The sequence below is a fragment of the Impatiens glandulifera genome, chromosome 1, assembly GCF_907164915.1.
Source record: "Impatiens glandulifera chromosome 1, dImpGla2.1, whole genome shotgun sequence".
NCBI lineage: Eukaryota > Viridiplantae > Streptophyta > Magnoliopsida > Ericales > Balsaminaceae > Impatiens > Impatiens glandulifera.
The window spans coordinates 28917496-28939990 of NC_061862.1; the positions used below are offsets into that span (position 1 = coordinate 28917496).

At 25.7% G+C, this 22495-nt stretch overlaps 4 protein-coding genes across 4 annotated transcripts; 3 read left to right on the forward strand and 1 right to left on the reverse strand.

The window, feature by feature from the left end:
* The first annotated feature begins 5136 nt into the window (after positions 1-5136).
* On the forward strand, positions 5137-5905 carry LOC124922605 (metal tolerance protein 4-like). Its single transcript, XM_047463331.1, has 3 exons — positions 5137-5353; positions 5412-5587; positions 5672-5905. Exons 1-3 carry the CDS (start codon positions 5137-5139, stop codon positions 5903-5905), a joined length of 627 nt encoding a protein of 208 aa, XP_047319287.1.
* Positions 5906-5961: 56 nt separating this feature from the next.
* On the forward strand, positions 5962-6668 carry LOC124921360 (metal tolerance protein 4-like). The gene is made up of 2 exons (XM_047462010.1): positions 5962-6373; positions 6484-6668. The coding sequence occupies exons 1-2, from the start codon at positions 6112-6114 to the stop codon at positions 6651-6653; spliced, it is 432 nt and encodes a 143-aa protein (XP_047317966.1). The 5' UTR covers positions 5962-6111; the 3' UTR covers positions 6654-6668.
* Positions 6669-7738: 1070 nt separating this feature from the next.
* Positions 7739-8128, reverse strand: LOC124922614. The gene has a single exon (XM_047463341.1). The coding sequence runs from the start codon at positions 8126-8128 to the stop codon at positions 7739-7741; it is 390 nt and encodes a 129-aa protein (XP_047319297.1).
* Positions 8129-15969: 7841 nt separating this feature from the next.
* Positions 15970-17161, forward strand: LOC124920095 (transmembrane protein 45A-like). The gene has a single exon (XM_047460501.1). The coding sequence runs from the start codon at positions 16068-16070 to the stop codon at positions 17013-17015; it is 948 nt and encodes a 315-aa protein (XP_047316457.1). The 5' UTR covers positions 15970-16067; the 3' UTR covers positions 17016-17161.
* The last annotated feature ends 5334 nt before the right edge of the window (positions 17162-22495 follow it).

The window sequence follows — 22495 nt, forward strand, 5'->3', positions numbered from 1 at the left end:
ACGTCCATTTTTTTTGAGAAATTATTGAAACGTAATAGTATATTTTCGAGACTACATCAAATGATAGAGGTATAACATTTTATCATTTAATAAGAAAAAATTAATAAGTATTATTTTAGAAATTTTAATTTTCACTCATTTTTACTATTAACGTTTTTTTATATATACAGGCAATTCGGTATACTCCAGATTGAGAGTTCTCACATGTTGTAATTGCACTTTATCTGCAATGTACATGAGAATGCATCCAGATAGACCGTGGCGGGTGATGTTCGCACATCCGGGTGTTTACAATGGACGGTTTTGCTAACTCATGGAAAAACATCATTTGAATTGATGAAGAGGAGGAATCAAAGAAGAAGAGGAAAACAGAGACGGTGACATTGAGGTTGAAGCGATGAAAAGGTGGCTTCGAAGAAGAGAAAAATAGAGGCGGTGGCGATGAGGCTGATCTCCCTCACTTGAACATTACTATATAAGATAGTGTTGTACTTAGTTCTTAATGCATGTACACATTTTGTTTGTAATTGGTAACATTATATTAAAAATATTAATAGGAATAAAAAATTGTTTTAAATTTGGGTGTGTTATGCTTTAAAGTTCATGTTTTGATTGTGAAAAGAGTTAGAAAAAAAAGAAGAAAAAAAGAGAGAAACACTGTTTTTTTTAATGTGAAAATACATGGTGGCATAATTTAATATTATGACCATCTTAATCAATACAACTTTAAAACAAATATTAATATTATAATATAAATTTATTGGGAAAGAGTTACCTACATTGACTTTGTTTGGTTGCGTTTAAAAAAAATAAAAAACAAAAGTTATATTTCTTTTACAATCACTTTAATTAATTTATTAACTAAAATATTTTATATTTATTTTAAATTTTATTCTTTTATTATTATATATTAATATTATTAATTAAATATTTTTATTTAAAATAAAAATATAATCACTCACTTTCTATGATTACCCATTAATATTTTTTAAATAAACTCCAATTTATTTAAATATTGTTGATCCGACAACAATACTTTTATATTTAAGTAATGCATTTAGACAGTGTTTGGTACGTGTTATTAGTTATATAAGTATAAATTGTAAAGAGGTATTACGAGATATAAATTATATAGGTTATTAGTGTTTGGTATGAAGTATAAAATATGTATAAGTTATATATATTTTATTATTTTGTGTTTAGTTGGTGATATAAGAAATTAGTACAAAATTTAAAAAGATTATTTTATTCTTATATTTATATAATTTTTATTTTTATTTTAATATTTATCTTATAGGTAGTTTGTATTAATAAATTTTTTTAATATTTATCTTATTTTTTAAATTTATGTATTATTTTAAATATTTGTATATATAAAAAATATTAATTGTTTGTATAATATAATATTAATAATAATAATATTATAAAATAATATTTGAAATTATAATGGTATAATTATAAATTAGTTTTAAAAATAAATTATATAGATATAAATTGTAATAATTAATAATAATATCACTAATTTATATAATTAATTATAAATATCATTTATTAATAACTTTATAAATTAATTTTGTATATGAATAATTATAAGTACAATTTTATTTTATAAATTAATTTTATATATGAATATTATTTTTTAATTAACATTATTAGTTTTTTTAAATAATTATTATATTTAACTATATATAAAATTTTAATATTTAATTTTTTATGATTAAAAAAAAATTCTCTTACAGAGATAAATAAAATATATAAAGAATAAAAAATTAAATAAAATAAGTAATTATATATTTATTTAATATTATTATTATTTAAATTAAACTATTCAACATAGTTAAATATAAATAAGTATTTAGTTATAATTTTATATTATTATATTTTATAATATAATAAAGAAATTAAACTTTTAATAATTTTATAAAACTAAAATATAAAAGATAAATATTAAAGCTTATCTAGGCTTGTAACTAATAGAAATAATTACTAAATTATAGTTGATTGAAGGTATAAATTATACCTAAATAATCATGTAGATATAAATAATAATTAATTAAAAACATTTTAAATTTACTATAATTATACTATATCTACATTCTTATACTTCCTACCATACCAAACGTAACCTTATCATATTATTCACCACTTCATTATTTTGTTCCATCCCACTACAATCCAATAAAACAACATTCTCATTTTAAACTTTATAATACTTTTTTAAAATCCGAGTATATATATATATAAACTTTTTTTTTTTTACATTTTTTTTTAGTAAAAATTACACAAAAAAATATTTTTAAAAATATAATAAAAATTATGTTTATTATCTTTATTTTTGGATATTTTGGGTATTTATTTAATTGTTTTAAACCATAAATTATATATAATTTATATTCAAAATCATAATTAAATAATTTCAACTTTTTTAGTTTAATTTAGGTAAATAAATACAATATTTTAATCTCGAATTATTTTAAATTTTTAATTAAAATTTTTAATTAAAGTTTAATTATCACAATAATTATCCATCATTTGATTATAACTTCTTTGGATTATTTTGAATTAAAAAATTTAAAATATTATTTTAAAATTATATATATTATTATAAATTGGGATACGTCAAATTTTCATGTTTATAGTCACCAATTACCAACCGACCTCTTTTATCTCGTGACTCACATATTTTACAATATATAACCTAAATTTTTTATCCTCACTTCGGATAACTAACCATGTCATTCCATATTTATCCACACCCTAATTAACTTCTCATATTGTGTGACCTTACACAATTTCATACCGGTTAAATCAATCATCTTCATCGTTATCAATTTCTTTTACCCTCACTTTACCCATCAATCCCTAGCCCATCTCATTTCACATTTTTATCAATCCTAATCAGACATCTCATACCGTGACCTTAAACTTTCACTTTGATACATTACCAATCTCTTTTATCTTCACTTTGGCCCACCAATCCTTAATCGACATCTCATCGTGTGGCATACTTACTACGACTAACCAACCATCTCATTACATATTTGTATACACCTTAATTGACCTTTAATTTTGTGACCTTACACTTTCACTTCGTCCTAATGAACAATCAACAAACCATCTCCTTCCATATCATGAATGTCATTTACCTACTCACCAATTTCATCGCATATTTTAACCATCCATCCCAATTGACCTCTAATTTTGTGAATGTGATTTACCTACCCACCAATTTCATCGTAAATTTTAACCAATATCATTCACATCCAACCATCTTTTCACTTCGATAAACCAATGTTTTTATTTCACATATTAACTATCAATATTTTTTAATAATTTAAAAATTATGTCTAACAAAATTTGAACCATGATCTCTATTATGTAACATTAACCTTTCAACCACTAAATCACTTAAAATTGTTGATTTAAATTTATAATTTTATATATACATATATAATTTATATAACTAACAATTAAAAAATATTTATATACATAATATTTTATATATTTTAAATATTTAATAAATACTTATTATTTTAACATATTTAAATTAAAATTTTATTTTTAAATTTATGAAATTTTCATTAAGGTTTATATATATATATATATATATATATATATATATATATATATATATTATTAATGTTGATTTTTTATTATTATTTTAAATAAAATTGAATTTTATTTATTCAGATTTATTATTAAAATAAAAAATATTTCAATATCTTTTATGACTAACTAAACTCTCCTTTTCACTATTAAAGTTAATATTATTATTATTATTATTATTATTATTATATATATATAAGAAATAAGTTAATTTCTTTCCTAATTAACTAAACTATATTTTTCACTCATTAATATATATATTCCTCATAAAACCAACCATCAATCTCACGTACAATTGTTACCGACTTATTATTTTTCGATAAACTACATCTCAATCACATTTTAACACGTCTCTTATCCTTAAGAAAACAAACCACCAATCTCAATTGACATTTAACACTGTGATCTCATACTTTGGTTAATCAAATATTTGGTTCATATTTTTTAACCACTTTTAATTGTTACCGGCCTATCATTCAGGGTCGGCCGTAAGAAACCCTGAGATTTTGGGGGCCTATACAAATTAAATTTTTGGGCTCCTAAAATAGTAAAAAAAAATCAATTAATAAATTAAAATATAAATAATTAATATATTATAATACAAGACTTTTTAAAAAAATCGTTTTTATAATATATATTTAATATTAAAGGATAAAAAAGAGAAAAAAAAATAATATTAATAATATAATATTATTAAATATAAAAAAATGGGGGCCTTATAAAAGTAAGGGGCCTATGCAAGTACATTGGTTGCCTTACCCTAGGGTCGGCCTTGCTATTATTTATCGACAAACTACATCACATTCACATTTAATTAAAGGGTTGTATTTATTTTGTTATGTTGCATATTCGAAATATACATATAATATTTTTAATCTTATTTTTAACCGTTTTAAGTTTGCATTGTGACCTCACACTTTGGTTAATCAAATATTTGATTCATATTTTTTAATCACTTTCAATTGTTACCGACCTATTATCCATTTACAAACCAGATCTCATTCACATTTGGTTAAAGAGTTGTATTTATTTTGTTAGGTTGCAAGTTCGAAACATACATATAACATTTTTAATTTTATTTTTAGCCGTTTTAAGTTTATGAGCGAGTCAACCCAACCCATAATCCGACTCAAATATTCATTTACTCTCACATATATATTCAAATTAACTATCGTCTCTTGTCTCGTGAATTCAGACACTTTGAATATATATATATATATATATTAGAGTGGAGAATCCATACCAAACAAATAAATCACCTTAACTTTTGTAAATTATTAGATGTCATGTAACATGCTCCATAAATGTTGTCAAACTTGGGATATTTCTTTTTCTATTTGTAAATGATAAGGCATTTATCATGCTGCATTACAACTTTTTCTAACATATGATTTTATTATTATATTGTTACGTGCATTTGTGCATATATATATATATATATATATATATATATATATATATATATATATATATATATATATATATGAATATCAGAAGGGATGGACGAGAGAAGTAGAATCCTTAAAGCTTATGGGAACTGAGGATTGCAATTACTCTGAAGCCAAATCCCCGCTACTACTAAGTAATGGAAGTGGTAGATTCCGATTCGGTCGCCGGAACTCGCTGAACTCGCTCCGGGCAGAATTTGTCGCCAAACTCCCGCAGAAGCTTCATGCTGCTGTTGATCTTGAGTCTGACTCTCTTATTAATTTCTCCAATATCACTACGGCCACAAGCTTATCGAAAGGTACGTACTTAGACTTATTTTGTTTGATCAAAGTAAAAATCTGCATTGCATTTGACAGGAGAGAAAGAGTATTATGAAAAACAAGTTGCAGTGCTGAAATCATTTGCTGAAGTTGACTCCGTGGTTGATGAATCTAATCACGAGGAAGAAGAAGATAACGAAGAAGAACAAGCTCAGCATGAGAAGGCCATGATGATTTCAAATTATGCAAATGTCATATTACTCGCCTTTAAGGTTTTAGTATTTTCTTCTCCAAAGGCCCTGTATTCTATGATTTAGACTTTAACCTGGTTGGATTTTGATTTTCCATATTTGCAGATTTATGTTACAATAAAGAGTGGATCCACATCCATAGCTGCATCAACACTAGATTCCTTACTTGATCTTATAGCTGGTATTATACTTTGGATGACTCATCTATCTATGAAGAATGTGAATATCTACAAGTATCCCATAGGTAAATTGAGGGTTCAGCCTGTCGGAATTATCATCTTTGCTGCTGTCATGGCCACTCTTGGTATAATACATTATATTGAGATTTTGAATGACTAATTATTTATTTATCTTCTTCTTTAATGATGACCCTTAATTTGTATAATGTTTAGGCTTTCAGATATTACTTCAAGCTTTAGAACAGTTAATAGAAGATAAAGCAACTGAAAAGATGACCTTAGATCAACTGATATGGCTCTACACAATTATGTTATCTGCTACTACTGTGAAACTTGCACTCTGGTTGTACTGCAGAACTTCAGGAAATGATATTGTCCGCGCTTATGCAAAGGTACTTACTTGGATCATACCTATCTAGCAAGATCTTTGGTTCAAGTATTTTCATTACTTTAGATGTTAAATTTCTTTCCTTCCAGGATCACTATTTTGATGTCATGACAAATGCAGTTGGGTTAGTGGCAGCGGTTTTGGGTGATAAGTTGTTTTGGTGGATTGACCCTGTTGGAGGACTTGTGCTTGCAATTTATACCATCATAAACTGGTCAGGAACCGTTCTTGAAAATGCAGGTAAGTATGGTTAATGTAGTTGATTAAAAATGAGGACATAACCTGAAAGGAATGGGGACACCAACCACTACACATGATCCAATCTGTAATGACTTTCCTAATTTTGACAGCATCTCTTGTGGGAAAATCAGCCCCTCCAGAGGTCTTACAAAAACTAACATATCTCGTCTTGAGACATCCCCAAATTAAGCGTGTTGACACTGTTCGTGCTTATACCTTTGGTGTTCTATACTTTGTAGAAGTAAGTGGGAAATCATCTAGAATCTTGCAAAGTCTATAGATGATTTAAGAAAAATAAATAAAATTCAATGTTAAGGCTGCTAATAATAATAATAATACAATAACAGGTTGACATTCAACTTCCAGAAGATTTGCCCTTGAAGGAAGCACATACAATTGGAGAAACATTGCAGAATAAGTTAGAGAAGCTTCGCGAAGTCGAACGTGCATTTGTTCACCTTGACTTTGAAAGCGATCATACACCCGAACATTCTGTACTCACAAGATTGCCCAACTACCAGGATTGATTTTCTTTTCAATCTTTGTGCAATGTGTATGTATGCTTTAATTTGTTTCCTTTTGCTTTGTAAAGCCTTGTCAGGTGGCTAAAGTGACTTCTTTGTAATGTATAGAAAACAAAAGGGTTCAATAATATATTACATGAATTGGCTCAAGTGTAAAAGGTTTTGTCGAAGACTCAATCCATCATTTGCTGCTCCTTTGTTCTCTTGGTAGAACTTTGTCCCAATATTGATTTTATCTTTGAATATGATAAACTAGGATAATATTGTTATAGTTCATATGAATAGCCCAATTGTATGTAAAGTTGTAAACAAACAAACCAGAACAATTATTTATTGAGAAATGATACATATCTCTACTCTGAAATCGCGACTCGCACAGCGAAGGGACCTCGCCCTTATACAAAAGGGACCTTGCAATTATACAAAAGAGACTTCGCCGACTCAGGGTCCCTTTTGTATAACAGTCAGTTCTCTTTTGTATAATGACCTTTTGTATAACAACGGGGTTTCTTTCGCTGTGCGAGTTGCGATTTCAGAGTAGAGATAGGTATCATTTCCATATGCATCAATATACCATATAAATGCACATGTAGTCGTAACCCTTTTAATCAAATTTTTTTTTTTATAACTTTTTAAAAGAAAAGAAAGGCTAATTAAAGGATCATATTTATACATTTTCTGATAAAATAAAAGAAAGGGAAAGATACAAGCATATATATACATGCAACTTCCCATTTACAACATGATCGAAGATCAGTAGATCATCACCACCTTGATCTACCTTAATAAAATTGCTAATTAATATCCAACAGATCTAGCTATAATCATCATCATCATTAATTCATCTTCTGCTCGCTATAGGAAACCAGCTTTCGTGTAACTTAGACTGATAAGAGATCATATAAAGTAGAAAAACCAGAACGGCAGCCACTCCCCAAGGTGACCCGCCAGCCCTGTGAAGCGATTCCCTCTCCGGCAGAGATATTGAAAACGGGACACACTGCCGGTCTTCACTTGACAGCCAGTGGACCACAAGGAGAAGAAGTATGGGAACGACCATGAGAAAGATCTTGAACTGGTCCATCAAATCTTCAAACATGGACTCATAGTTGATGTACCATGTGAAGCCCAAAACCAGGAACATAACAGAGAGGAAGACACAAAGGTGGATTGGGAGAGAAAGGTATTGAAGGTAATCATAGTAAGAAGAATTTGAATAGTATCTAACCATTCTTTAATTTTCTGTGATGGGTGTTCTTGATTTTGATCCTATAATGGAGGAAGGATAATTATATGGTTTTTCTTGGGTTCTAGAATCAACTGGTTGTGGCAAGAAATGTAGGGTCACTAAATATGCAAGAAGAGAGAGAAAGAGAGAGTACTCTGTTTGATTTCAAAATATTGTTGCAAATAAACTTAATCAAATGGGGCTAATATCATAATCATATATAGCTATAAATATAAGAAAAATATAAACTTAACAAAAATTGCAGAATAAGTCTACGAATTCGACGTGGCATGCCATTTGGATAGGAGAAAGAAAATTTTAAAAAAAGTCTTAAAATGCACGTTGGTAGGAAAGATAAAATAAAAAATGTCCCAAAATGTTAATTTCAGGTTCTGAAACGCATGTAGATAGGAAAGAAAAAAAATTAAAAATGTCTTGAAACGCTCATTTCGGGTCCCGAAACGCTCATTTCGAAACAAAAAATTTAAAAAATATCTGGTCTCGAAATTAGTATTTTCGGAACTCGAAATGAGCCTTTCAAGACATGGTTCCCACGTTACAAATCACGTCAGATTCGTGAACTTAGCCTCACTCAAATTTTCATTAAGTTTATCGTCCCTAAATATAAATAACCCTAAATATAAATAAGTTGTAAACTATTCAACAGATCCTAAGAAGGAGAATGACTAGACCTAGGGCTAAGATTCTGTCCTGCAAAGATGATGGACCATTAAAAAGGAAAGACGTGGCACCGACCAAGACCCAGGTCATGTGGGGGTTGGAATAATGGTACTAGATGAAAAGGTAAAAAATTGGTTGGGTTTGATGAATTGGTAAAGTAGAGGTCAGAAAGATAGTATTGGGAAATGTGGTCCATGTATTTGTCACCTTTGCCTTCCATTATTTTAGCCTTTATATTTAGTTCCTTTATTTTATTCCTTTCTTGTTTTTGATCATCACCTTTTCACCCAATTTTTACTTAATTATGAAGTTTTTCCTCATAAGTTATCTAATGATGCTAAATTCTTGGATTTCAACTTTCAACTATCTAGAGTTTGTTTGTTGACAAAGATTTCTAATCACCTATTTTCCCCCTTTATATTAGTTCTTTTGCTAGAATTTATTTTTACACTTTTATCAAAAATATAAAAAAAAAAAAAAAATTTGATTTGGTACAAAATTTATTAGCTTATTTGTTATAATTTTGTTTTCATTTGATAAAAAATCAAAGTGAATCATGTTAAGAAAAAGTTGATAAAAAATACTTTTATATTTTTGTCTAAAATATTATAAAAAACTCATTTAAAATAAGTTCAATCACATATTTTATATTAAATAAAAATAAATTACTTTCATTTTTTATTTTAAAATTTTAAAAAGTAATTGTGATGGTAACGATGATAAAATATTAATTTTAAAATAATATGAATTAATCAAAAAAAGTTAGCATTTTTTTTTTATAAATTCATCCAAACAAGCTTTTAATTTAATAATAATGAAGTAAATTATCATTTTTTAACAAAAATTCATTTTATAAGAAAATAAAAAATAAATAAAAAGAACTCAAAATTGTACCATTGTTATAAATATGAGTGAGTCTCCCACCCAACAAAACCGATGATCAATAAAATAATGATAGAATCAAACCAAACCAAACCAAACCAAACCAAACCAAACCAAACCAAACGACTAAAATAACCACGTTGCACTTGTCACAGACACAAAACCAAATAGACGAAAAAATGAGAATAAATTATTAATGATAAATAAGTTAAACTAAAAACTATTAATTATCTAAAACATACTCCCTAAAAACATTTTATCTAAAACCTACTCCCTAACAACTTTATTTTTCCCAATTATTTTTCTAACTCAACATAAATCCCCCCAAAAGTGAAATTTGTATTCAATCACTTAAACTAACTTTTCCCCCTCTTATTTATTAGTTTAATTATTATTTTATTAATTCAATATATAATTTAACTATTAATAATAATGGTATAGTAATTTTAAAATGTATGTTTATTAAAATTGAGATGAATTAAGTGACTCAACCTGACATAACTAAAAATATGCATAGATAGATTTGTATTCGTGAAAAAAAACTGTTAATCAAAAGAAAATTAACATAACAAAAAATAAATAAGAGTAACTACTTCAATTATATTTTCTTTATAATAAAAAAAATTACTTTAACTTCATATATATATATATATTATATATATATATAATATCAAACTATTTTATTAAATTTATTGTAAATTTAAATATAAATGATTGTGGCTTTGTGGTTTAAGATAAAAAAAATTAGAATTTTTTTATCGTGTTATGGGTTCGAATCTTGCTAAAAGCATTTTTTTAACAATTCTTTAAACTAGACCTAGGGCAACAAAATATATATCGATCTTTTACTACTAGGGCTAGTGCAGCCCAAACCTCGGCACCGGCTCCGATAAAGTCTTTGTTTACTTCAATTAAAACTAGGAATATGACCTGAGACTAAAATTCATAAATATTTTAACAATTTTTTTCTATTAAACATTGATTAGAAATGTTAATTTTAGAAAGAATGTGTATACAAGTAGAAATGATCAGTTAACTTGTTCCTATATGATTCAAGTGATATTGTCCCGTACTGATACCTTACCGTCCAAATTCAAAATATACACATTAAGGTATTTATATTTTATTAGCTTTACTGTTATGAGAAATATATATTTATTGTCATTTTGTGATGTTGGACATCACAATCTCCTTAATTTAGTCACACAACGCCTCGTCGCGATCTCAATCGTAGCTCCATATTTACCCGGTTAGGACTTTAGAAGTGATCTAAGTGTTATTTTATTCCCATAGGATTCAAGAGGTACTCCCCGTGACACTTTGTTCTACCACAGGACCGACTCTCATATCACATGTAAGGTTGTAACACACCGAACACGGGTACACTTACTCGTGAGAATATAGACTACAAATACCCCGGACAAACCATTAGGTCACCACAACCCAATCGCAATTTGTACTTATGAAAATATCTATAGTCTATTAATCTCGCTCTTATAAGAAGTTCAAATTTATTGTGATTTTTTTATGTGGGACATCACAATCTCCTCAACTTAGTCACGTGACGTACTCATCCTAATCCTATTAGAAGTCAAAGACTCACTCGGTTAGGACTCTAGAAGTGACACACATGACACCTAATTATTTCCGTAAGATTAATTAAGAGGTGCTCCCCATGACATTTTGTTTCTATCACAGGGTTGGATCTGATACCACCTATAACGTCCCAAATACGGGGACTATAAATCTCTCGAGCAAACAATTGGACAACCACAACCCAAGTTTACCTAATGAGTTTTGGATGTGGTGATTAGATAGTTTGCTCGAAGATATTTGTAATTTATTTATTCACGAATAACGGTACTCGGGTTTGGGATATTAGATGTAGTATTAGAGTCGACCGGTGGTAGAAACAAAGTGTCATAGAGGATGTGAACAAAGTGTCACGTGAGACATATCTAGAGTCCTAATCGAGAGAGTCTGGGTGTACTAATAGAATCGCGACGAAGATATCGCGTTTGGGTAAATTGTAGTGTCCCATATCAAGAAATTACAATAAATATAAACTCTTAAAAAAAAAAAAAAAAAAAAAAAAAAAAAAAGTCTAATAGTTTATATTTATCTTCTTGGATAACTTTTTAATTTGGGTTGTCATAACTTAATTAATTGTTTGTTATAAATGAACCAACAGACAAAAAAAAAAAATAATCTAGTTGAAGGGACTGGGTTAAAATTTATCAAGTATTCTCGAAGTACCATATATTTATAGAGCTATGTTTGGTATGTACTACTACACTTTAGATAAAGTGTATATATATAACTACAGTAAGTCATAAATATTGTTTGGTTAATTTATATTTATATGTACAATATTTTTTAGGTATAATTTATACTTTCAAAGTGGTATAATATTATACCTACTCACACCCATTACAAGACTATATAACTTTTATAAAATTTAATATTTCAATTTTATCTCTTAATTTTATTAAAATATTAAAATTTTAATTTCTTTTGATATATTTTAAAATATAATAAAAATAATAAATTATAACTAAATATCTATTTATATTTAAGTGTGTTTAATTATTTAATTTAAATAATAATAATAATTTAATTACTTATTTTTATTTAATTTTTTAAATAAAATTGTGTTTCTTTATTAATGAACTATATTTATAATTAATTATATAAATTAGTAATATAATTATTAATTAATACAACTTATACATATAATTTATTTAGAAACTAATTTATAATCATATCATTTTAATTTAAAATATATTTATTTTAAAATTATTATTATTAATATTTTATTTTATATAAACAATTAATATTGTTTTAATATACAAAAATTTACAAATAACAATTACATTTTAATTAATTTATAAATAAATTTTATTTATATAATTATATAAGTTAAATTATATATAAAATAATGTAAGTAATATAATATAATAAGATTATTTATTTTTAAAATATATTTATATAATAATTAGAATTATTTTTATTAATTTTAATATAATTAACTATACAAATTACATATAAAATAAATATTAAAATAATAATTTATTCAAATATAAGGGTAAAATAGTCTTTTATACTTCTTATACCATAAACAAACACAAAATAATAAAATCTATATAATTTATACCTATTTTATATTCTTAACCAAACACTACAACCTTATATAATTTATACCTCCTAATAACTCCTTACAATTTATACCCCTTATAACTTATACCTGTATAACTAGTACCATATACTAAACACTACCTTAATGTTCACATGGAATTCAAATATATATATATATATATATATATATATATATATATATATATATATATATATATATATATATATATATATATATATATATATATAAAAATATAATGATACTTAATTTTTTAAAGTGTTCGAATTGCCGGGTCGAGGGATGTGGTTAATTTGGATATATATGTAAGAGTATGTGGATATTTGGGTCGGATTGTGGGTTGACTCGCCCATATATACTTAAAACGGTTAAAAATAAAATTTAAAATTTTATATGTGTGTTTTGAATTTGCAACATAACAAAAACAAATACAAATTTTAACCAACTAAGCTAATAACACTTTATATTTTAAATTCAACACCAAATTTAATAAACACGATACATTTTAACAATATAAGTTTAACTTTTTAACTAACTAATGTATTATATGAATCAAATATTTGATTGACCAAAATGCAAGTACAAGGTCACCAGATGAGATGTTCATTTAGAGAAAAAAAAATATGTGAGAAAATAAATTGTTTTATCGAAATAAATAAACGTGGAATGAGAACGTTCTATTTATTAAGAAATTTAAACATTAAATACATATTATTTTTTTATTATTATTAAATTTATTTTAATTATACTTTTATCTGTCTACGTAGCACAAAATGTTTTCTTATTTAAAGATAAAAAAAATAAGCGACTAGCAGTCTAGCATGGATCAAAATCAACCATGGGTTGTCAAACCAATATTAGGCATTAATTTTAACGCATATTAATTAAATAAAACTTGTTTTAAATATAAATTCAACATTTGAACTTGATTATTTCAGTATAAAATAAAATATCATAAAATATTTTGAAATTATGATTTTTTTCAAAATTTTTAAATAAAATTAATAATTTTTTTTTTTTGTATATATATATATATATATATATATATATATATATATATATATATATATATATTTATATTTTATTTATAATTGTTAAAATTAATGATAATTTTAAATCAAATATTTTAAATAATATTTTATTTTAATTTTTTAAATAAGAATAATAACTCTAATATATATATATATATATATATATATATATATATATATATATATATATATATATATATATATATATATATATATTTATTTATAATATCATTCAAATATATAATGATTTTTCTAATACTATAAATTTATTTTTGTAAATTTAAAAACTATTATTTAAAAAACTATTTCATGATATTACAAAAATCATTAACAATTTAATAATATATTATAAATAAAATTATATATAAAATTTTAGTTTGAAGTTTTTAATAAAATTAATCATTTTAATATGTTTTTATATATAATTTTATTATAATATTGTTGTTTAAAATATATAATTGTTTTATTTATTTATTAAGATTTAAAAATAAATTATTATTTTAAAATATTTAATTACAAATTATTTGTGATGTTTTAAATGAAAAAATTATATGAACTATAGTGAGGCTAATAAATTATATCTATTTTCATGAGTGAATTTTAAACTTGGTTTGTGGTTTGTTTGGAGGTATTTATAGTCTATTTACGAGTAATGGTACCGAGATTCAAGGCGTTACAAGTGTATTTACATAGTAATGGTAAATTATGGAAAGATCATATAAACAAAGTGTCACGAAGAGCACCTTTTGAATCCCACGGAACAAAATGTTACGTGGGTCACTCCTAGAGTTTTAAATGAGGGAGTATGAGACTACGAATGTGATCTTGACGAGAACGTCGTATGACTAAGTTGGAGAGATTATGATGTCTCACATCGACAAATTATAGTAAATATGAACTTCTAAAACTAGTAAAAAATATATATACTTTTAGAATTTGGGCTAGGGTGGCATATTTATTTGTTCGGGTATTCATAGTCTAATTTTTAACAGTATTGATAGTCTATGTTTTAACAGACGATACAAGAGTTCGAGTGTTACATTATTATTATTATTATTATTATTATTATTTATTATTTATTAGTAAATAATTTAATAATTATTCCAAATAAAATATATTATAAATAGAATTTTATAAATTAAATTTATAATCTTATTAAAAAATTGAAATATTCCATTTAGTTCATGTTATCTGTCCCTCTTCTTAATTAGGCCTCGTTTGATGTAAGGGTTTTTGGGATAAAACCCAGTTTTTATTTCAAAACCCAAACATTTTATCAACCATCTAATCAAATAATTTTATTACTTTAATACCAAAATTACCTTCTAATTTTATCATCTCTCTCTAAACCACCATTCTCTCACTTACACCATACCCTCTAAAGTCAAAGGGCAAATTAGTCTTCAAAATTTAAAAACCAGTTTTTTCCTACTTTTTATCGCACAAGGGTTTTTTAGATAAAACCCGGATAAAAACCAAAAAACCCTTTCCTCAAACAAGGCCTTAGTCCCATAATTGTAGTCAGCATAGGGTCCCTCACGTCACTACTCCCCCTTTGGATTCTCCCGCTTAGCCATGGTATGAGGGTTCTTAGATAGCCATTAAGAAACTTTTTGGAACTCAAAAGTTTGAGCCGATTATAAATTTTATTTTTTTGCATAGTAATAATTTTATTTTTGAGTATTGAGAAAGTTATTAAAAAATTGAAACATGTCTTAGATTTTATTTTCTACTTGTAAAGTTTTGAGGTATCCATTGCCATTCCTAAATTTGAGCATGGATTATTGTTTTTAATTTGTAATTTTATTTTTATGTATAAATATATACTTACTAGTATTCATTTCTCCACCTCTCTCTTCCGTAACTCTCAAGGATTTGAGTAAGGAATCCAATGGGAGAGGAGAGTCTTGTCCATGAACCCCATCTTGTGCTTCATCTTTAATTTACATACTAACCCTAAATTTATATGTTAAGCTATTATTAAGGCGTAAATAACAACCTTATTAAGATAGTTATTGTTTAAAGATGAGCCTAAATTACATTTCAACAATCCCTTTCATGTTCTGGTCATCTTTAAATAACCCATCGATCATCCCTTTCCTATAGTATCTATTCCCCCGAACCAATATCTTCCTCTCGATCTTATCTCAAGAAATTAAGAAAACATTTTAATTTCTCTTGTTACCCATACAATATGGGCACTGCTATAGGGCATGTCTTACCCGGAATTGGATACTTTCTTGTGGGGCTATGGCACCTTGTTAATCACATTAAGCTTCATTCCCTTAATCCCAAGTCCTACACCGCCTTAGCATTTTTTCCCATCTCAAATATGAAATACTTGGAGCTCTACCTAATGATGGGAGCAAGTGGTTTCTTTATACTCATGGAGCTCCTCATAGGCCAAGTAGGCCACACCCTTATCATAGACGGTGGCATCTCCGGACACCACCTCCGTAACTTCGAGCACGCGTTCATCACCTTATGGATATTCATCTACGCCGCCTTCGCCTTGATCTTGGACCGTTTTTCTCGATCAAGTTCTCAATTCTATGGCCTAACCCTAACCCTAGCCTTCGTGGCCTTCGGTCAAGAGTACCTCATGTTCTACTTCCACTCCACGGACCACATGGGACTCGAGGGCCACTACCATTGGCTTCTTCAGATCGCCACCCTTCTCTCGCTCGTAACCACAGCATTCGGAATTGGAAACAGGAGGAGCTTCTTGCTAAGCTTTGTGAGATCGTTCAGCATTCTTTTCAAGGGAGCTTGGTATGTCGTGATGGGAGTCGTGTTTTGGAACCCTTGGTTAACGCCGAAAGGATGCTTTATAGTTAAGGAGGAGTATTATAGAGTGAGGTGTCATACGAAGGAGGCGCTCGAGAGGGCGAAAGCCTTGACGAACCTTGAGTTTAGTTGGTTTTTGGTGTTTTTCGTTGTGTTAACGGTGTGTTTGTACTTATATATGATCAGAATATATCCGGAAAAAGTCGGATATCAACCGTTGATGGAAAAGAGTTTTGACACGTCCGATGATGATCTTGATAAAAAGGAAGGTGAAGACGGTGAAGGGAGACAGAAGAGATGCAAACCGGCACCCTTAAACAGCTGCATTGAAATGGGGATTGGAATTAATGCATAATTATATATGGACATAATTAATTAAAGAAGTTGATGCTTGACTAAAAACATGGATCTGCATGGTGTGTATGTGATCTTGTTGTTTATTTGCTTATTTGATGTTTTTCAATGAATTATAAGAATCCTTAATTCCTTATACCGAACAAATTAATTGAATCTAGCTGCATCATTTTTTTTTTCTTAGGGAAAAGAATCACCTTTTTATTAATAAAGAAATGAAAAAAATAATATGAACATAAAAGACAAAAAAAGAAAATTCTATATATTACTATATAAAACTAAAGAAAACACAATAATTAAGTTGCATCCTTAGTTGTGCTACAAAATTAAAATGAGAGCAGATCAAGTTCGGTTATATATATATACTAGTGTGTTCAGGGGCGGAGACAGGATAAAAGATTATCTGGGGCTGACTTCAATTTTTTTCGTAAACCAAATCCTCAACACCTCAGATTTAACTTTCTATGCTTCGCTTTTTTTTCCCTGTAATTGATAAAATAAATTAATTAATTCAAACCTATAAAATAAAAGATGTATGAACATTTACTTTTATGAACATTTATTTTATAAAATTATGAAATAAAATAGTACATTCAAAACATTTAGCATACACATTATTAAAATTGTAACCTTCTATTCTTCTTAATAAAAATAAATTAAAAAAAGTAACACTAAAAAATATTTAAATAAAAAAATTAAAAATATATTTAGTTAATCATTTTAACTTTTAAATTAGACTTATCATTCATCAAAATTAGATACTATATACTTTAAAAATAATTTGTGAATTAATAAAATAATTTAAAAAGAAAACATACCAATTATTTATTGAATTAACTAAAAAAAACTAAATTATTATATTTTATTTTATAATTATTTTTTATTATATATTTGTACTTTTAATATTTTTTAACTCAAATCATTTATATTTTAATAATTAAAAAAACAAATAACTTAACTAGCAATGACTTATAACACATCCATTAATTATTTGACCAATAAATAATATTATAATTAAGTTAAGTAAGGATAAAAAACCTTTTTTTTATTCATATTAAAAAAGATTAACTAAATATTTCAAAAAATGTTTTTCAATAAAATTACCGTGTCTTATGAATCATTGTCACTAAATTGCTACTTCAAAAAAATTTTGATGTAGAGAAAGAAATGGTATTAAAAATGCGAAATTAACTTCTACAAGAACTTATTCGAACATAAAAAAAAAACAAAAAAAAACATAAAGTGCTAATTTAATTTAATTTATAAAAATAAAAAGTAAAGGAAGTTTTGCTAGGTGGGACTAGATATATATGAATCTAATAGTAGAGGAGAGAAAAGGATAATTGCTCTATTTTTATTTATTTTTAGTTTAATTGGGACTGGAACTCACCCTAATCAAGTATTTTTTTTTAATTTAGGTAGGGCTGAAACCCACCCTAGCCCAAACATGGCTCCATCCCCTTGAATATGTTTAAATTAACTAATGTGTTTGAACTGATAGTTATAAATTAACTAATGTGTTTAAAACAATATTCAAATCCAAATGCCCAATCATAAACAAACTAACCCTAAACATAAGGTAATTTTTGGTAATTGGTACGGAGTATTACAAGCCAGATATAACCGTATAAATTATATCAATAGTGTTTTAATATGGGTATTATTAGATTTTTAGTGTTAGTATAAATTTATATCCCTATAAAATTATTACATCATATTTAGTATCTTGTAACTAATAGATACAACATTTTTTTTATACCATTTTTTTTTGTTATACCCTCTATTAATATTATTATATACAACTTATTATTATATAATATATTAAATATATTTTATTTTAATATTAATATATATAATAATTTTAATATTATATATATATTTAAATAGTCCAATATAATAATTTTTTTAATTAAATATATATTTATTTTTATAATGATAATTCTATTAATTATTATATTTTAATTGGATTATAAATAATATTGTTTATTATATATATATATATTAATTTTATTTTATATTTTTTATATTACAATTATTAATAATATTTAAATTAAATAAATGTAATTTACATTTCATATTATAATTAGTTTTATTTTAATTAAAATTACATTAGTTATTAAATATAATAATTACAATATTAAATAATAATAATAGTACACTAATATAATAATAAATAAATAAAATTAATAAAATAATAATAATAATAAAATATTAATTATATAAAAATAATTTTAAATTCATATTTTTACTTTATTTAATTAAAAGGATAAAATTATATTTTTATTCTTATGATACATTGTATACTATATATTAAACACAAAATTATAAACAATATACAACTTATATTATCCTATATTATTTATATTTTTCAAATTTATACTTTTATATAACTTATATCATAGGTAAGACCCAACAAACATTGCAAAGATTTAAGAATATTGAGGAATCATAAAATAACTCATAATCAACAAATATAATTTTACTTTTTTAATGTTTATCGCACGATCTCTTTTCCTTTCGCATTACCTAACTTTCTTAAAATTTGTTTTCATGTATTCTAGGGTTGTATTTTTAACTTGGTATAATTTTTATGGTCTATAAATTAAGCTATCTTAATATTTAAACAAATAAATATATCTCTATATACTCTGTACATAATTTTATTTTAAATTGTTCCTTATATATTTATTTTGTTTGAAATTGCTCTTTAAACAATTATTTTTATTTAAAATCTCCTTAGATATTTATTTTTTGTTTAAATTTACATCATAAATATCTAATATCATTTAAAAGGTTATAAAATTGTCCTAATACGTGTTAAATATATTTTATTTTCTAATTACTATTACGGGTAAAGTTTTCCACCTTCTTCTTGAGTTAACTTCGTTCTCAATCAACTATGCATTTACTATTTTCCAGACAACGGTGTTGTAGACTAAGATGGCGATGAGATTGTTACTCATTTTAGATATTGTGTGTTTGTGTTGTGCCCAAAATCGTCTCTAAACGATAAAAAAATGTTGATGTTGAAGGAGAGAGAAAGATGTTCGATAATTAATCCAGTTAAAATGTAAATTATATTATAGAATTACGAGATATAAAATATAATATTATAATACAAAATTCGTTATTTGAATCGGCCGACTAGACAAGACTTACACTAAATGTCGGCTAACCCCTTAGTAAGAATGAATGTAATTTCATTTGAATACGAAATCAATTTATTAGTTAAAATAAGTTTTAATCAAAATCTGAGAAACACAACTTAGTTGAAAACTTAAACAATCAAAAGTTTGAAATGAGTTAGTAAGAGGATTCAAATTTCGACCATAGAATAATAATTCTATATATATATATAGAGAGAGTTAGGTTATTCATTTTGTATTTTGTACCACTCAAAAGATTCAAACTATTTCAAACAAAAATAAATGCATAAGTATTTTAATTTTTTTTTATCATTATAAAATGTGATAATAAATATTACTTAGGACATGTTACGTGACACACAATATAAAATTTTGATAATTAAGATCCTTGTAATAGACTATACACGTAAGTCTATATATCAAGATTCTGTAAGATGGATCCGTTTAGTTTGATGAATAAGCTATGTAATGCTTTATGGTTACTACATATATATATATAAAGTCTTCATCATAATTTAATAATTGTATGATCATGACACTAACCAAGTCTTGTAATATATATCATGAATTAATAACACCACCTTATTTCCTTCTCCTTATTAATCTTTCCTTTTATATCATTTCCTTTCCGTTCCCTTCTCATTCATTGTTTTATTTCATTTATTATTCCCTTAATCCTCTTCCACCACCTAATTCCTTCTCTAATATTGTAGATCCTATTCCTTTCCCTTAATTTATACATCTCTTACTTCTTTTTTTTCTTCTTCTCCCCAAACCAGCTTATAATCTTCTAATTTTGATTATCTTCAATCCGGCCCATTGAGTGTAGAAACTAAGGAGCACTCTGCATGAAGAAGCTAGTTCGATCTTCGAAAATGAAAAATCTAGCTTTGTCGGAGCCTTTCCCTGAGCCGCCCCAAGCCAACTTTAAAGCTCATGATGCAGGTTAAACTTCTTCCCTTCGAAGGCTGAATATGATGAACAAAATTTAGCCAATGATTCAAACTTTTCGAATACATTAGAGTGCTCCAAATCATAAACAAAAATTATCTGTCCTTATTGGACAAAAATAAATGATAAATTAGCTTGGGATGAAAAATGACTTAAAGAAATCATTGCTATTGTTTAGACTCTAAGATATTTATTTGTAATTACAAATAATTACAAATAAATGAACTAACTAAACCAATAAAATTAAATAGACAGGTTCTTTTGGTTTAAGGCCAACTAAAAAACAAAATTTTATTATTTACTAAAATTTGTATGTAATCAAATATTTTAATCTTTATTATATATTAGTAGTTTAGATATTTTTAAGATAAACATGGTATATTTTGTTCGATTCTTCTCAAATAAAATTTTTTTCTTACATTATCTTTGGCCCTCTAAAATTTTCTGATTACTACCTAACTCTAATTTTTTGTTTCGAGATTGATCATACTTCTTCCATATAACAAAGCTACTATAATTTTTGAATTCCTTGTAAGGGTCTCAAACTTCCTAGCGACAAAAAATCCAAAAAGCGATTAACCTAGACTTCTATTTATGCCGGACAAATGCAAAAAAAAAAAAAAGAAAGAAATCCTAGCTAGGAACTAACGTAATTAGTCTTTCGCTTAATTATCCTATATATACAATAATATATTAAAAAGATATTATAAAGTTAAGAATATTAAATATTGTGACAAGATGTATATATGTTCAATTAATATATCAGGCTCAATTTTGAATTTTTTTAAACTAATTTTGAATTGTGTTATTTAAAGTTTAAATTATAATTATTTTAGTTATTTAAAGTTTTTTCACAAACGAATAAATATTCGTCTTTTTACTCAATCTAACATAATTTCTTTTTTCTGAACTAATTTATATATTTGTAAAAACAAAATATCAATTTTTTTTTTTAATTTTCTAAATTATTCTCGCACATTACATATTGTTTAAAACATTCAAATCGTATTCTTTGAACGCGTATAACTCAAAAAAATGCTTAATTTAAAACACAAATATGTCTAAATGGTTAGTTCGTACACAAAATTATGTTTTACGAAATTTTTGAAAAATAAATTAAAAAATCCAGCTCTACTCAAATTTTCTCTCAAATATTTTATTCGATTACACATTTTTATAACCACTCAAATAAATTTCGACAAATTAGAATGCGTAAATTCCCAAAATAATACTTAATTTAAAAAAAAATCCAAAATATCTCTAAATATAATTTACAAACTTGACAAATAAAATAGAAAAATGAAAATAATACCTTAGAATAAGATAACGGACGTTTATCCATTTAGAAAAATCCGTAAAGGACTAAAATTTTGATAATTCAGGT

Bases quoted from the DNA above. Each gene is read 5' to 3' on its own strand.
- LOC124922614 (XM_047463341.1), bottom strand. From the start codon at position 8,128: ATGGTTAGATACTATTCAAATTCTTCTTACTATGATTACCTTCAATAC.
- LOC124922605 (XM_047463331.1), top strand. From the start codon at position 5,137: ATGGGAACTGAGGATTGCAATTACTCTGAAGCCAAATCCCCGCTACTA. The intron at 5,354-5,411 runs GTACGTACTTAG...TGCATTTGACAG, and splicing joins GGCCACAAGCTTATCGAAAG to GAGAGAAAGAGTATTATGAA. The intron at 5,588-5,671 runs GTTTTAGTATTT...CCATATTTGCAG, and splicing joins TCATATTACTCGCCTTTAAG to ATTTATGTTACAATAAAGAG.
- LOC124920095 (XM_047460501.1), top strand. From the start codon at position 16,068: ATGGGCACTGCTATAGGGCATGTCTTACCCGGAATTGGATACTTTCTT.
- LOC124921360 (XM_047462010.1), top strand. From the start codon at position 6,112: ATGATATTGTCCGCGCTTATGCAAAGGTACTTACTTGGATCATACCTA. The intron at 6,374-6,483 runs GTAAGTATGGTT...TAATTTTGACAG, and splicing joins AACCGTTCTTGAAAATGCAG to CATCTCTTGTGGGAAAATCA.